General features: G+C 39.5%; 1 protein-coding gene across 2 annotated transcripts in view; it reads right to left on the bottom strand.

The window, feature by feature from the left end:
- Positions 1-18150, bottom strand: part of LOC113090821 (atrial natriuretic peptide receptor 1-like) — a 103245-nt gene that overhangs the window by 61854 nt on the left and 23241 nt on the right. For both annotated transcript variants that reach the window (XM_026256428.1, XM_026256427.1), the window contains one exon: positions 11615-11802. In XM_026256428.1, the coding sequence (XP_026112213.1) occupies positions 11615-11802 (188 nt within the window). The remainder of the gene's footprint in view (positions 1-11614; positions 11803-18150) is intronic.

The raw sequence follows: 18150 nt of genomic DNA on the forward strand, positions 1-18150 counted from the left end.
AATAAGATCTTCTGTAGACGTCTGACAGAAATAAAGTCAGTCTGGTTATTAATAAGCAGAGCTGGTGATGCTGTTTGTGGGGTTGTTTAATCAGATCTTAGGAGATTTCATGTATTTTATTTCAGTTGATTTCATCTAAGTCTGTGTCTGAAGTCAGTTGTAGTAGTTCTTGTGTTTTTCTTTTCTTCAGTGATTCTGTTTGTTAACAGCAGCTGTTCATCACAAAGAGTGGCCTGCAGCTGGAGTCAGTGCTTCAAGAACCACTACACATAAACGTATACAAGACATGGGTTTTAGCTGTCGCATTTCTTATGTCACCCCACTCTTGAATGAGTGTCAGAAGTGTCACGCTTCAAAAAGGACTGGGCTGCTGCTGAGTGGTCCAAATTTATGCTCTCTGATGAAAGTTGGATATCAGGGTCCCAGAGTCTTGAGGAAGAGAGAAGAGGCACACAATCCACGTTGCTTGAGGTCCAGTGTAAAGTTTCCACAGTCAGTGATGGTTTGCGGTGCCATGTCATCTGCTGGTGTTTGTCCACTGTGTTTTCTGAGGTCCAAGGTTAACGCAGCTGTATACCAGGAAGTTTTAGAGCACTTCATGCTTCCTGCTGCTGACCAACTTTATGGAGATGCAGATTTCTTTTTCCAACAGGACTACCAGTACCTGGTTTAAACAGTTTATTAGGAACAATCAAAGCTGACTTTCAAACTAATTTTCTTGCATCATTACTCCAGTCACACAATCCTTCAGAAATACTTTTAACAATCTTATTTTCTACACAAAAAACATTTATTGTTATTATTATTATTATTATTATTAATGTTGAAAAGAGCTGAGAATATTTTTCAGGTTTTTTAGGGGAAATAAATTGAACGAACAGCATTGTTTGTTACATTTGTTACAGTTATCTTTATTTGTTACATTTAAATTATTTACATCAAGCTTTTGAATGATATAGTATTGCATTTTGTTATCGAAACTTCATAATATTTCACCTGATTATACATTTAGTCAAATTATAGAAAAAGTCTAACTAGTAAAATGTTTACACGTTATGTGAAAACTAGAAAATACAAAAAGACAATTGTGTACATCAGTGGTTCCCAACCTTTTTCAGCTCGCGGCCCACACAACCACACTTCAAAAGTGTGTCGCGGCACACTTCAAAAAAATTTTTTAACTGACCCCGCTATTGTTGTGTTAATAACTAAGTACTCAGAAGTTAGATTGTTAACTGTATTTATTGAATGAACTAGGGCTGTGCGATATGGACAAAAAAAAAAAAAAAAAATCACGATTTCTTTGATCAATTTTGCGATTGTGACACACACCGATATGCTTTTACATTCATAAATGCATTCAGGATTAATTTGAAACATATTTCCAAAATAAAACCAATTAGAGCTCTATCAAAAAAATTGTAACGTCTCTAGAACAGACATACAGTATTGTTCAAAATAATAGCAGTACAATGTGACTAACCAGAATAATCAAGGTTTTTAGTATATTTTTTATTGCTACGTGGCAAACAAGTTACCAGTAGGTTCAGTAGATTGTCAGAAAACAAACAAGACCCAGCATTCATGATATGCACGCTCTTAAGGCTGTGCAATTGGGCAATTAGTTGAAAGGGGTGTGTTCAAAAAAATAGCAGTGTCTACCTTTGACTGTACAAACTCAAAACTATTTTGTACAAACATTTTTTTTTCTGGGATTTTGCAATCTTGTGAATCACTAAACTAATATTTAGTTGTATGACCACAGTTTTTTAAAACTGCTTGACATCTGTGTGGCATGGAGTCAACCAACTTGTGGCACCTCTCAGCTGTTATTCCACTCCATGATTCTTTAACAACATTCCACAATTCATTCACATTTCTTGGTTTTGCTTCAGAAACAGCATTTTTGATATCACCCCACAAGTTCTCAATTGGATTAAGGTCTGGAGATTGGGCTGGCCACTCCATAACATTAATTTTGTTGGTTTGGAACCAAGACTTTGCCCGTTTACTAGTGTGTTTTGGGTCATTGTCTTGTTGAAACAACCATTTCAAGGGCATGTCCTCTTCAGCATAGGGCAACATGACCTCTTCAAGTATTTTAACATATGCAAACTGATCCATGATCCCTGGTATGTGATAAATAGGCCCAACACCATAGTAGGAGAAACATGCCCATATCATGATGCTTGCACCTCCATGCTTCACTGTCTTCACTGTGTACTGTGGCTTGAATTCAGAGTTTGGGGGTCGTCTCACAAACTGCCTGTGGCCCTTGGACCCAAAAAGAACAATTTTACTCTCATCAGTCCACAAAATGTTCCTCCATTTCTCTTTAGGCCAGTTGATGTGTTATTTGGCAAATTGTAACCTCTTCTGCACATGCCTTTTTTTTAACAGAGGGACTTTGCGGGGGATTCTTGAAAATAGATTAGCTTCACACAGACGTCTTCTAACTGTCACAGTACTTACAGGTAACTCCAGACTGTCTTTGATCATCCTGGAGGTGATCATTGGCTGAGCCTTTGCCATTCTGGTTATTCTTCTATCCATTTTGATGGTTGTCTTCCGTTTTCTTCCACGTCTCTCTAGTTTTACTCTCCATTTTAAGGCATTGGAGATCATTTTAGCTGAACAGCCTATCATTTTTTGCACCTCTTTATAGGTTTTCCCCTCTCTAATCAACTTTTTAATCAAAGTACGCTGTTCTTCTGAACAATGTCTTGAACGACCCATTTTCCTCAGCTTTCAAATGCATGTTCAACAAGTGTTGGCTTCATCCTTAAATAGGGGCCACCTGATTCACACCTGTTTCTTCACAAAATTGATGACCTCAGTGATTGAATGCCACACTGCTATTTTTTTGAACACATCCCTTTCAACTAATTCAACTAATTGCCCAATTGCACAGCCTTAAGAGCATGCATATCATGAATGCTGGGTCTCATTTGTTTTCTGAGAATCTACTGAACCTACTGGTAACTTGTTTGCCACGTAGCAATAAAAAAATATACGAAAAACCTTGATTATTCTGGTTAGTCACATTGTACTGCTATTATTTTGAACAATACTGTAAGTCAAAATTATCAATAAAGTAAAGATGTAACAAAATGTATAAACTTATGGCAAAAAAAAAAAAAGTCCCGTGTCCAGGGACTTTTTTTTCTTTTTTGCCATGCATTGTTCATCGAGCTCATTAATTGTAGTGGTGCCTCAGGTGTTTGCAGTGTGTATACATGTGTATGCGGTCAGCAGCGAGAGCGCATAAATATAACGCAAAAGCACATTAAAATAATGTACGAGCGTGAATCTCTCAGCGCTCAAAACTCTCTCTATGCTCATGTGTTAGATATTAATTATTTTAGCACGTTTTTATTTCTAGCCTTTTACTGCTTGCAGTGTGAACGCTCTGGGCCTGGTTCCCCAATAACGCTCACTCTTAGCGCACTAAGAAGACCTTGAAAGATATATCTTACCAAAGTTGTTTATGTTCCTAAGTGTGTTCCCCGAAGTGTCCCTTAGGAAGCTTCTTAGCACGCTGCCTCTTACGTCTGACGTTACAAGAGCGCTGTCCAAACTGAGGGTGCTGAATTAGTTGGCATCGATTGCTCAGGAATTGATTTTCCACTTCACGCGAAGGTGCATTACAGCGTTAAGAAAGACAACACGTTCTATGAAAATGAAACATTCCTCAAATTATTGCAGTAACATTTATTTTTAACAAAGTTTAAGTTATCAGTAAAATATAGACTATAAATTATCAAATGGTCAGTAATATGTTCACACGATATGTTGTGATGGTTAGACCAACCAAGCAAGCAGCTGCAGTAACGTCTGTTTAATGCGGTATTAATTGCAAATGGTTTACGTTTTCAATAAAAAGCAACCTATCTACAATGAACAGAGAGAGAGAGAAAGTTAGATACAAAATATGCTGGGGAAGCAATGTAAAAAAGGGCACTAAGACACTCGTCAGAGGAACTTGAAGTTTTGCTGGACCTTGCCACCAGGTCAGAGATCACACCCCTATGGTCCACTATAACCTGCACGTTTATGGCCGCGTATCCCTTTCACGATAAGTAGCCTACGCCTGATCAATCACTGATGGATTGGCGATAGGGATGAGTGATGCACCTCCACACCGAGGTCTTGATTAGGCCGTAGCCCTCTCCCACCACCTTGATGAGAAAAAAAAAAAACAGCGCTGCAAGCAGCTGGACTTCAGGGCTTAAAGCAAAATTCCGCCGCATTACCCTGGCAAGCGCAGGTCTGAGAAGGTCCAGCAGCTCCAAAACGAGTTGTCTTGGGAGGCAATTTTTTTTTATATATAGCCATGTCAGGCAAAATGTCAAAAGGGCTTAAGTTTTGCCGAATAAAAAAAACTGACATGGACTAAATGGCTCCGCGTCCGGCTCTGTTTTTGATTCAATACAAGGACACGTTGGATCGCTGCCATAGTTGGTCGCTTACTGGACACCACCATGCTTACCCATTTATAGATCTTAGCCATTTAGAGCCAAATTGTTTGCCAGATTTTAATTATCAAAAGTGATTGCCAATTCACTTTAATTACATTATGAAAAAGCCTAGGCTAATTACCACCATATTAGTTCTGATGCACATAAAGTCAACTTCATATATTGGCCTGTATCCATTGCGAACATATTTTATTATTAGTCTTAAAATATCAATAACATAAAATCATTGTTGTCATAGCATAGTTTGACTTGTACTGCGCTGCGCTGATTTCTAAAGACTGCTGTACAGTAGCGTCTTGAGCTCAAACAACACTAAGTAAGGTCCAGAACAACCTTACGAAAGTGTGACTTACAGAAGATATACTTAGCGTACGAACATGTTGGGAATCGATAAGGATAAGAGAGAGGTTAAGGAATAGGTTAAGAACATTAGGCATATGGCCAGTCTGTTCTGTTCTCGCACTAGAGGCGCTGCATTCTGATTGGATTGGATAGCATACTGCAGGAGGTCAGGGCCGCGGAAAATTGTGCCATAAAGCTATTCAGCGAGCTCGAATAGTGGAAGCATAGTAACAGTTTAATATTTCTTTTTTGTTATTTAATTATATATATGAAATCATGTTATGTTATGACTTAGACATTTTTACATATATTAACAATATTATTTATTTTAATAGTAATTGGCGGCCCACCTGTAATACCACCGTGACCCACTAGGGAGCCGCGGACCACAGGTTGAAAACCACTGGTGTACATACATGCATTTCACATATTATTATAGCCCAGTTTGTGCTGATTACAGTAAGATTAGACTTTACCCATTTAGATCCTCTGTCTTGTTTCCACGTCCAATTGGGCATTGCACCAGAGGTGTTCTCCACAGCCTGTATTTGCAGGTGTATGTACGGACGGCTCTGGAGTTGTTACACCAGGTTTCGGTTTGTGTGTGTGTCACCACACGTTGGATTATTTTTAGATTTTTTGTTGTACCTAATAAACTGCTGCACAAATTATCTGCGTTTGAGTTCTCTCTCTTCACGTTCCTGACAGAATCTACTGACCAATGGACTCAGCAGAGGAGATGAATGTTCTCCAAATCCTCAGGCAGCAGAGACCGTTGCTTCCCGTCATGCAGAACCTCATCTTAATCCACCTGCTCCATATTCCGGTGAGCCCAAACCTTGCCGTTCATTTCTGTCACAATGTTCGCTGACTTTTTCACTCCAACCCTCTTGTTTTCCCACAGAGCGATCTTAGGTGGCATTCACCATCACCATTTAATCGGACAAGCGAGGGAATAGGGAACGGCCATGTGGGACAATGAACATTAGTGTTGCAGCAGGACGGAGGCGGTGCGCCTGTGGGATCACTTTCTTTATGGGTTGGCAGACTTCATCAAGGATGAGATATATTCTCTCAAACTGCCTCCCAGCCACAATGATTTAGTCGACCTCGCCATATGTGTTGACAACCGGATAGCTCTCCAGTTGCGGCATCGGAGGGTCATGGTCTCTCGCGAGCTCTTCTCCGACCTGGTCACTGGAGCGGCGGGTGACGCTACTTCTCAGCGTCCCATCATGCCTGGGGAGAAGCCCATTGACTGGACTCTTAATTCTGTTCTAGCATGGAGCTCTTGTTGTTTATCTCAATGTTTGGGTCCTGCATTTTCTCCTGTTATGTCTTGTTCTGTGATACAGGAGGAGCTGGTGAGCCTGGTGAATGTACTGGAGGCTTACCATGACTTTCTCTTCCTCCGCACCGCTCGTACGACTGTGCAATAGATCTGTTGCCTGGCACTTCTCCACCTAGGGGGCGCTTTTACTCTCTTTCTGGGCCTGACAGGGAGGCCATGGAGAAGTACATCAATGATTCTCAGGCAGCTGGCATCATTCGGCCATCTTCCTCTCCGGCTGGGGTGGGGTTCTTCTTCGTGGGGAAGAATGATGGATCGCTCCATCCCTGTATAGATTAGGCCTGAATGACATAACGGTCAAGAATCGTTATCCTTTGCCATTGATGTCATCAGCTTTCGAGCTCTTGCAGGGGGCAACCATCTTTACGAAGTTGGACCTTCACAATCACCTAGTTCGGATTAGGGAGGGGGAACTTCCAGAATCGTTTATTCGCCAAGGTGGAGAAGTGCGAATTTCACACATGGTCTGTTCCATTCCTGGGATTTATTCTTTACCCCGACGGAGTCCGAATGGATCCTGCTAAGGTAAAAGCAGTTGCTGACTGGCCCACCGCAGATAGTCAAAGAGCAGTCCAGCGATTTCTGAGGTTTGCCAATTTTTTTACAGACGGTTCATTCAGAATTTTATCCAGGTCGCCCTCCCTCTGACGGATCTCACCTCCACTCGAAGACATTTCTGTTGATTGCCGCAGGCTCAGGCTGCATTCTCTAATTTAAAGAGTTGCTTTGTTTTGGCTCCCATTCTTGCTACTCCCGATCCGTCTCATCAGTTCGTTGTGGAGGTGGATGAATCAGAGGTGGGAGGGGGTTCAATTTTGCCTCAGAGGTCACCTTCGGATGACAGAGTACATCCCTGTGCATTTTTTCTCATCGTTTATCCCCCTTGGAACGGAATTACTACATCAGGAATAGGGAATTACTGGCTGTTAAGCTGGTGCTGGAGGAGTGGCGTCACTGGTTAGAGGGCGCTGAGATCCCTTTTATAGTTTGGACCGATCATAAGAACTTAGAATACATCTGCACCGCTAAACGACTTAATTTCCGACAGGTTCGCTGGGCACTATTCTTCGGTCAGTTAAATTGTATCATGTCCAACCATCCGGGATCCAAGAACGGTAAGCCTGATGCACTTTCATGGATCTTTGAGGCTGAACCAAGATCCATCCTCCCAGTGACCATGCTGCCTCTCGATCGGGTGGTAGCGATGGTCACCCGAGGAGTGGAGTCCAGAGTCCGCTAAGCTCTGCGCAACGTCACAGTTCCCACGGGGTGCCCTGAGAGCCTGTTGTTTATGCCAGAAACGGTCAGAACTAACGTAGAAAGAGTCTTGCATTGTGTGGCGTCTGCAGAACCGTCATCTTGGAGTTCCAGGTTAACTTTGGTGGAGTATGCACATAACTCCCTCCTGGTCTCGTCTACGGCTTTATCTCCCTTCCAGTGCTGTTTAGGCTACCAGCCACCCTTATTCCCCTCCCAAGAATCTGACGCCGTTGTTCCATCCGCGCACTCATTTATTCAGAGATGCTTCCATACATGGAGGGTCACCAGAGAATCCCTCACTTGGACTGGTGACTGGAATAAGGCGTCAGCGGATCGTCACTGTGCTAAGCCCCCACTTTACGTGTGCGGTCAGAAGGTATGGATGTCCTTCAAGGACATTCTTCTGAAACTCCCCTCACGTAATCTGGGACCAAAATTTATTGGACCATCTTACATCTCTAAGGTGCTCCGTCCGGTGTCGGCTCAATTTAAACCCCCCCTCAGTTTAAGAATATCCACCCAGTGTTTCATGTCTCTAAGATAAAGCCCATCATTTGCTCCCTCCTTCAGCCCCAGACATCTGGCCCTCTGCCTCCTAGACTTATCGAGGGGTCTCCGGCTTATACTGTACGGCAGCTCCTTGATGTGAGACAGAGGGGTAAAAGGTTATCAATACCTGGTAGACTGGGAGGGCTATGGTCCGGAGGATAGATGTTGGATTCCAGCTCGTGACATTCTGGATTGCACTCTCATTGATTCCATCAGCGTCATGGTGAGTCCTACCGGAGTGAAGATGGCTGTGAACAACAGATTCTGTGAAGTAAATCTATGCATCCACAGTACAATTAGTGCATCTAAACTAATATTTGACAGTAGAGACAAACAAGAAAATATTAGCTGCCAACTGTCAAAGTTAGGATTAGTTCTGTTAAACAAAGCTCTTAGTTAATTTTGAGTCTGTCGGAAATGCTACTTAATTGCAAGATTACAGCATGACATGGCAATATTCAAGGACTAGAAAAGGAAGGAAGCACTGACGTGTCAAAAAGTCACCAGTTCGAGCTCGACAGATAAAAGAGACAGAGATACACCCTATAAAACTCCAAGGACCAAAAAAAAGCAGAGGAAGGCCATGGACTTGCCATCACGGAGTAGTGTCACCGAGGTGGGTTAAACACTACAATGCTTGTTTGGACATAGGTCCAGTACTTTTACTTGTTTGCAAATCTACTAAATTTAAAATCAGCATTTGTGTTCTGTCAGTTTTTTTGTTTGGGCTTCAGTTGACAAATACCAGAATATTTTCCACAACAGAGCGAATAGCATCCCGTCTCTCCATGTTTGCTGTCATTTTAGATTTCCCTAACCTAAACTACAATCTTAAATTTGGTGCTTCGTGTCTACATCATGGCTCTCAGCCCACCCTCTGTTCATTGATTGGATGGCTGGTGCGGCCTCGGAAATAATCTGGGAGCTGGTTTGCTATATCAGACTGAGTACAGAAGCAAACGGAAATTGAGCGGAAGTACGAAGTCTGATGTGGTCAGGCGAGATCGGTGCTGGTCACGGAGGAAAAACATCAACTTCGAAATGTGGATCACCGGATCGGCTTTCACTGTGGACTAGGCAGAGTCCAGCTCTGGGTCATCACAAGTTGCCATAACCTCCGGCCGCTGCTTCATCGAATTCGCCAGCCGTTCCTTGTTATAGCCACTGGCTGCTGCTCACTCAAGCCGGGGGCCGTTCCTCACTCAAGCCTCTTGCTATTTGTGTAGAGAAGCACTTGTTTTTTTATAATTTCTTTATAAGAAATGCAGACATGGTTTTGTGTTTCCGTGGCACGATATGCAATGGAATGTGTAAAAAGACAGTATAAGTCCTTATAATCATTAATTATGTTCCCACTGGATGCCAGTGGCGAACATAATTTTTAGGTGAAAATGATGACGATTTAATGTTAATAAAATTCACAATTCATTTCAGTTAATGTCTCAGAATGTATATATTTTAGTTTGTAATTTCACGGTTACCAACACCATTATGTGAAAGCGCCGTTGAGAAAAGGAACATCACAGAGGAGGCTAATGTTCCTTCTGGTATATCAACCCATCATTGTAGAAACATAAATTACATGCTATTATTTTGAATGTCTCCCGTTTTTTTTTTTTTTTTACCAAGTAACAGTTACTTATGATAAGTAGCTATATTGAATATTTGATCGCTAACAGATTTTGAAAGCTGTCATGCAAACAGTATATATAAAAATTTAAATTACAGGGAGCTAGAACTATAGGCTACAGCAGTGGGCCTTATTAAATAGCACAACAGGCAGCTCTCTTTTAACACAGACTTTTAAAAAGGGGTGGAAGTTTGTTTCAAGTGATAGGACAGTTAAGTGAATTTATATGATCTTGCTGTATGTGTGTCGTTTTCTTTTTGTTTTCTGACTAAAAGCCACCAAAAAGCTATTTTAAAGTGGTTAAGCAAATAATAATAATAACAATCGGCAGGGATCTCCAGACCAATACAATTAGTATGCCGCCTCTATTTTAAAACCCACGAGCCACCACTGCTGAATGCAACAACTGCCTCGTTTGTAATGGGTTTTACTGTTTTTGTCCTGTCATGCCATTGTTCTGACCGGGACAAGCCATAACAGTATATGTAGAGGGACGTTACATTTCTGTCAGACGCTTGAAACATTTGGCCAATCATAATGCACTGGATAGCTGGCCAATCAAAGCACACCTAGCTTTTAAGAGTGACGAGCCTTGCAAAAATCTACACGTTTCAGAAGGCGAGGCATAGAAGAACAATAATGTACATAATGTGGAAAATGTCTGGAAATAATGTGGAAAATAATATGTTTTTTGAACGTTAAACCACATAAACACATTTCATTACACCAAATAATGTTCTTTTAAGCAACATCATATGACCCCTTTAATTACATAAATGTCCAAACAGGACAATCACCTCTGACGCAAACAGTGGATGAAATCATTTTCTGTACCAACTGTTAACTGTATTATGAGCCTAATGGAATGATTCCTGTCTGTGGATAAGTAAATGTCAGCTCACCACAGCTGTTAGTTAATGCCAATGAATGTAAATCAGCCCTCTCTACGAGTCTGTGTGAGAACTCATTATAATGTAGTTCCTTAGAGTGGAAAAATAAAAACAAAAAAAAATAAAAACCCAGAGTTGTATCAAACACAACACGTCTCTATTCAGATTGAAGGCAGATGACAGTTTTGTTGTATCAGTTTTTCAGGATTTTCCATTCATATTATTGCCACAAGGTGAAACTCTTTAGTTTGTTTGCACATGAGAGTCAAAACACCTCTCTTTATCAAGCTGTATGATATGAAGCAAGAATAAGCAAGTTACCTGTGTATTCCTGAAACTTATGTGACTAAACTGACAGTGAGATCCTATTAAACCTTCGATTTCATAGCTTACAACATTTATGTAATCAAAATTAGCTTTTTAAAGCACCACACATACACATTTCTACCAGATCCCATCAGTGACATTAAATGCTCCAAAAATATGTTCAAAAGGATTCGGATAGCTGACAGAAATATGCGGGACATGATCTCGTTCCAGCCTAATTAAACATTTAGAAAGTCAATTTTGAGGCGCAGTAGGGGGTGATGGTTGGCAGTGAGCCACATGAAGACATGAAGCCATGCGACAGCACCCCCAGAACTGTCACATTTCGGCATATTTCAAAAATCCAATCACATTTCTTTGTGACTCTGAGCCAAACACAGCACTGTCAGATCCTATCTAAAAAGGAGAAACACAGCTGCAGCTGGCTGCTAATCACACATCAACAAAGACCTGTACAAATATGTTTTTTCACAGTGAATATGCCAATGCATTATACTAATATACTCTTCCAGGTTCAGGAAACAGTCCTCCATAAAATGCTCTGAACACATCTGAATATTTGGATTGAACTGTCCTGGAACTTTTGGAATCTTATCTATGCACGGACAGCTTGTAACACTCTAAAAAGAAAGGAAAACTTAAAATTGCAACATGTGAACCCTTAAAAAAACCTAAAAATCCATAAAACCTAAACTGTTGCTATCATAGCTTTTATTATAAAGTTCTGTCAACCACAGCTGCTTTTATTGATTTATTTGTTTTTTATGGGCATGTCCATCAAACTCACTTTAAATGCCTCCTTGGCCACATTGTCATCAGCATCTCCGCGTGCCCATGGTTTGGCAGGGTGGCTCTGCAGACTGTATCCAAACAGATCAATGAAGAAGAAGGCGTACTCCTCCTGAGGAAGACCCAACCTCAAGAACTCCACCATCAGCTTGCGAAACGTCTGCCACTTGCAGCAGACATACACCACTGCAAACACAAGATAGGGAAACTCAATTATCTGCCTTAAGGATACTTGTTAAAAAAAAAAGTTAAAGACTTAATGAGAATTCAGACCCGCTTATTAAAACAATGGAATGTGTTTGTGTGGCAAATGAGCTTTGGTTAGTACTGCAAATGCAAAAGCACCTGAAAGTCTGACACTTTAATTTGCAATTATGCTGGAAGTTATTAACAGCTGACAAGCTGAAACTCATTCCAAGAGCTGCAATTGAAGTACAGCACATGAGGATGCTGTTGTGCTTCCCAAACTGTATGACTTGGGATTTTTGGAAATTGCAAGGAAATTGATTAGTTATTTAAAAAAACATTTTATTTTGGTCAAGAATGTTAAAATGTTAGTTTATATGAAATTTGTTGATGAGGAAAGAAACAACATTTTCAGGAAAAATATAAATAAAAAATTACTAATTTAGGCAATGGCTGCATGACAATTTCATAACCTCAGAGTTGATAATTAAATGTGTATATTAATGATATCCAATCATGTATGTACAGGAATGCTGTGGGATCTTCTGAACTCTCTTATTAGCTTTGGTTCCACTATATTGCATAAAGAGAAAATATTTGGCCACATGTCAAAAATTATTCAATTAAAGTGTTAAAATCACAGACAAATACTAGTGGTTCTCTGAATAATTGCAATCTATAATAATAAGTTTAATAGTAATAATAGTTTATTTTTTTTCAATAATTGTCATGTATCAATTAAATTAAAATTCAGCAAGTTAATTTATTATATATAATTTTATTGTCTTAGCAAGATACCATGTCTAAAAGCACACAGAATGCAATATTTATGTATTATTTACACATGGTTGAGAGCAAGTTATTTTGCACCACATATCATTTAAAGCATATTTTTATGAATCTTCATATTTACAGTTTATTCAATGATTGGTTTTGTTCTTGTTTTACTCAGTCATTTTTTCTACAACCAAAATCAAAACATGTTATAACTTCTAAACTGCTAAGAAGATGCTTCCTAGGAAGACTTGCAAGCAGCATTAAGTTTAAGGGATGGGATGAACAACATTTATATCAACGGATCATTTCCCTGTGATTCAGCAACAGGCTATGGGCTATTATTGTGTCAAAATAGTTTCAGGACCAACAAAGGATGTTGTTTTAAGAACATGTACTTGGGTAAATCATATTGTGCAATGAATATCTGTCATGCTGATTTTACCAAGAACTACATGTTCTGAGGTCTGTTCCGCCAAAGTGTGATTATTATTTAAAAAAATGGACAGTTAATAATATGTGGGTTTTTCTGAAGGTAAGAGGTCTCTATAAATACATTAGGATTGTTTGCAAGTGACCAGCAAAAAGAGGGCTTTTTCTTTTAAAGCTAATGTGTTTTGCAGCAATGGCGTCACTAAAGTGAAGTGCAATAATTGTTTTCAGGTTTCTCAAACACTTCCATCTGCCATTGGTCGCACAAACAGAATTAGAAACTAGAAACAGAAACTAGAATTCTGTTTGTGATGATAGTGCCACAAAGCCTTAAGGCTAGTACAATACTGTGCCCTGTTGTGGAAACTATAACATAATTATGGTTATAGTTATCTCTATAATGGGTCTTTAAAGTTCTTATTCTGAAATAAAAGTATTTTAACCCTAAAGTTAATAAATACATTTTTGCTGCTTTTATTAACATTTCCAAAGAATATAAGAGTTTAATGCATTGCAGGAGGCATTGGATAGCAGGTATATTTGATTCTGTAACAGTCATTGAAGTGCAGCATATGTCAGGCATATGAAGAAGTGCAGACTGGGAGTCACACTTCTAAATGCCAAAGGGGTCAGATCGCCACGAAAATTACCCACAGACCTGCTTCTATTGATGGGCTTGATGTAGAGGTGAGGTGCTATTTGAGGTGCTGTTTGGAATGGAATATTATTGCACTCAATAGACAGACAGACAGACAGACAAACAAACAGCACAATAATAAGACAGACAGACAGACAGACAGAACAAAAGCTAGGACAGACAGGCAGACAGACAGATAGACATACAGAAAGAAAAATAGCTAGACAGACAGACATACAGACAGAAAAATAGCTAGGGCAAGACAAATGACATACAGACAAAAAAATAGCTAGACAGACAAACAGACAGAACAATAGCTACACAGGGACAGACAGACAAACAGACAAATGACAGACAGAACAATAGCTAGACAGAACAATACATAGACAGACAGGCTGACAGACAGACAACAAAATAGACATACAGAACAACAGATAGCTAGACTGACAGACAGACAGACGGACAGAAAAATGACAGACAGAACAATACATAAACATATATACCGTCAGTCAGACAAAACACACAGACTCAACAGATACAGTAGATGGACAGACAGAGCAACAGAAAGACATAATACATAAACAGACAGGCCGACAGACAGACAAAAAAACAGACAGACAGACAGACAGACAGACAGAACAATAGATAGACAGATAGACAAACAGACAGAAAAAAGACAGAATGATAGATAGTCTGTCTGTTTGTTGTTCTATCTAGGTTTCTTTCTGTCACCTGTAGAAGCCTTTGTTATTGTGCAGTAATTTCATAAATAATTGATCATGGAGGAACTCCCGGTGACAGAAGATAAAGTGCCTTATCTGTTGCCATGGAGTTCGGAAAAAGACTTTGATACTTGAGTGAACCAAACTGAATTCTGTCCAAACTCACAGATGTTTGCAGATGTCATAAAACCCTAATTACATACCACAACAATAACAGAAAGCACTTGTGTCTCTCAGGTGTGCAGCATCAGCAGCACTGCTGTGTGAGATTCACAGCAGGTGAGGCTTAAATAACAGTGACAGATGTGAGAGTGCTCGTTATTTCGGATGAAAAGATTACCAAAAAGGACTACACACAAGCTCTTCATTTATGATGCCCTGGGAATAACCCATATGTCATTATCCTCTTTAACTGGCCCAATAGCAGTCTGGTGTTCTCCACGCACACGGAATTGAATGATGAACGGAACAGAAGAACCTACACGAGAGCTCTACAGAGTACAGCTGAAGTGTGGACTCTTTACTAACAATCTATGAGGTGGTTTGCATTTATGATTTTAACAGTGGCCATTTCATTCCAATTCCAAGAAACAGTGACTCTTTTCCAAGTTTTAAAACACAAATTTATTTGAAAAGAATTCCAATGCCACTGCATAGCTTCTGTCTCCTTCACTTTTAGGTCTAATGTTCTTTTGTTCCCTTTATATTAAACAGACTTCTTTCTTTCCAAACAACATGACTCCCTCACCACATGAATTCTTTTTTGCATAACATGCAGTAGAGCGGATAATTGGTCTGTTTTTGGTGAGGGTCATGGAATGAAATATTAAAGGAATAAAATAAAAAAAATTATTTTGTCGAACATTTACTCACCTTTAAGCCATCTAAGATGTAGGTCAGTTTGTTTCTTCTTCTGAACAGGGAATTTAGCTTATAAATGGTAAATATTATCTCTAGTTTAACACTTTGTGTCATCTTGTTTTTATGTGATCATAATCACCGGGTGACAAATTAATTAAGAGAAATCTCCACTCCTCATTCCACTAATCAACAGGCAATCAGAATCACAGCTCAGTCAAATGCATTCAGGGCTAGAAGCAATTCTAATGTAATTTCCCTAATTGCAATGCCCTGGTGAAAATCCAGTTTAATTGTTGACTCAGGCTCACTCAGTACTGAAAATGAAACCGACCACTGCCTACTGCATGCTACACTGTATTTTCTAATAACAGTATGAGAAACAGTTTGCATTACCTAATGATAAATGTAAAAGTTAAACATACTTGCCAATTTGGTGAATGTACAGCAGAACGTGTTTTAAGTTATTTCATGCATTCATGCATTAAAGCTGCGGTAGGTAACTTTTGACGCTCCAGCGGTTAATAAACAGAACTGGTTGCGTCTCGTGGAAGAACATCGTAGCCGGAACTACTTCTCTCTGTTTATGTCTATGAAGAATCACAAAGGTACTGGGTTACTCAGCTGCGGTACCCCCGAAGCAATCTAAAATAGTCTGAATATAAACACTTATTATAGGTGTACCCTAGTGATTCAGGACAAGCTAAAAACACAGTTTGGAAAATGGATTCATGGTGTACTCGCTTATTATATACATTTTTCTACATTTTGAACACAAACAAAGTTACGGACCGCAGCTCTGATTGGTTATTTTTTACCGGGAGCGATGGATTTCTGCAAATGGCAATAGGACCACTGGGAGGAGCCAGAGGAGCTTGATTTTTTCACAGATTATCTGTCTCATATTCTACTGTCAGGACATAATGACAGGTTTAACAAATATGTCAAAAATATATTTTTACAAAAGTTACCTACAGCAGCTTTTATTGATGATATTTTTTTTTTATTGTTTTAATTGTATTTTATAAATGCAGTCTTTATGAGCAAAAGAGACTTTACAAAAATGTTAAAATCTTACCTACACCAAACATTTGAATGCCAGCTTACTATACATACTGCAGAAATACACCATGTTCCAAATGAACAATTGTTTGAAGTTTATTGTCTCAAGATCCTCTCCACCTGTCTGCTGCTCAGCAGTGGCTTTTTTTTACAGCTGACATTACAATACAGTCAATTTGTTTGACAAAAACTTTCCTTAATAAATCTTCATCTGACCAAGATCTTTTGTGCTCTAAGTCACTCACAAATCTTTTGACGGTTCAATAATAATCCATTTGCTTTTAGCAAAATATTGTTTGTTTTGATCCATTTTGCAAGAAATTGCATTGTTTCATACTTTTCACCTTCAGAAATATCTTTCTTCCTCACCATATTTCACGAGAACTGTGACTTGCTTAATAATGTGGAACAACCTCTTTAAGTAGGGTTTCCATTTACCTAAGAAGACCTGGCAAACTATTGACCAAACCAGTCTGAGATTGATAGTTTCCTGAAATGATGTGAAAACCACAAACACAAAAAATCTGATTCTTTAATGTACCGAAATCCTTTTGATATGTCACTTGCATAATATTTTGGAACACGGTGTGCATATGCTAGTACACTATTCTGTGCTGGCAATCACGTAAACTCCCTTTTTACAGTATGTACTAGGGCTGCACGTTCTCAAGTTTTTCATTAACCGTTAACCGAGGCCCTTAGCGGTTAATACTCGGTTAACCATAGTGTGCCATAGTAACCATAACCATAGTAATTTCCGGACATTGGCCGAAAAAAAAAAAAGGAATGTCCGACAAAATTTAATCTCTCCGGTCAAATTGTCCTATTAAAACTGCCTAATAATGCCGCCCATTAACACAATCTGAATTTGAGAATAAGCCTAAAATGTATAAGGCAAAAGGTAACAAGCAGACTCCGCGGCCGCCTCGCTAAGGCTATGACTATGTTTGACACGTACAATATTTGAAAATCGATAATTATTTATTTATTTAAATTACATTTATATCTGAATTTATGTCAACCTATAGACTTTCAAATATCAAAATGTCATGAATTAATATGTATTTTTGTACAAAATGACATATAAACATATTTTCCTATTATACTTTGCCTGAAAACGCTTCCAACAAGGCGTCGGTTCTATTTCTAGCATGCACGCGTCGAGCCGCGCCTGAGCCGCGCGTCTCACGCAGGCAGTCGGCAAGCTCTAACCTGTTAACATGGGAACCGAATTAAAAACAGACAAGCCACGCAGCTGAGATGCTTTCGCCACGCATCCAGTGTGTCCTGACCGGCCTAATGATGCCCGGGTGTTGGCTGTTGAGATTACAACAACGAGGTTGTACTTGAAGTATATCTAAGCACTGTATTGCAATACTTGCATTTTGCACAGTCACTCGTATTAGCCCGCTTCATATTAGAAAAATGACTTCTTCTTGTGGACATTACAAATGTCTGGGAGCGCTCTGGCGGTCTCTGGTGGTGCAAAAATGTATTACAACTAAATTCAATGCACGCCATTGACGTCACTTAACCGAGCAAAATGTTTCACTCGGTTACACGATTTTTAACGGTTAATCGGTTAACCGGTTAACCATGGACAGCCCTAGTATGTACCCTTAAACATCATTGGCACAGCGGTATCTGCTGGGAACTGTTTGATATAGTTCTGTTTTTCCTTCATATTTAATGTAAGAAGACAGGGCTGGGAATAGTTTACGGCATGACTGACAGAAAAATCACCTCTCATTGTTTTGCTCTGAGTTCTTCATTTTTTCATTTCACGCTGTCGCTGCTTTCTCGTCATACTGAGTCATTTCACATAAACAGCTTTTTTTCTCAGTCAGATAAAATCAAACTGAA

Source organism: Carassius auratus, unplaced genomic scaffold (assembly GCF_003368295.1).
Source record: "Carassius auratus strain Wakin unplaced genomic scaffold, ASM336829v1 scaf_tig00214021, whole genome shotgun sequence".
Classification (NCBI taxonomy): Eukaryota; Metazoa; Chordata; class Actinopteri; order Cypriniformes; family Cyprinidae; genus Carassius; species Carassius auratus.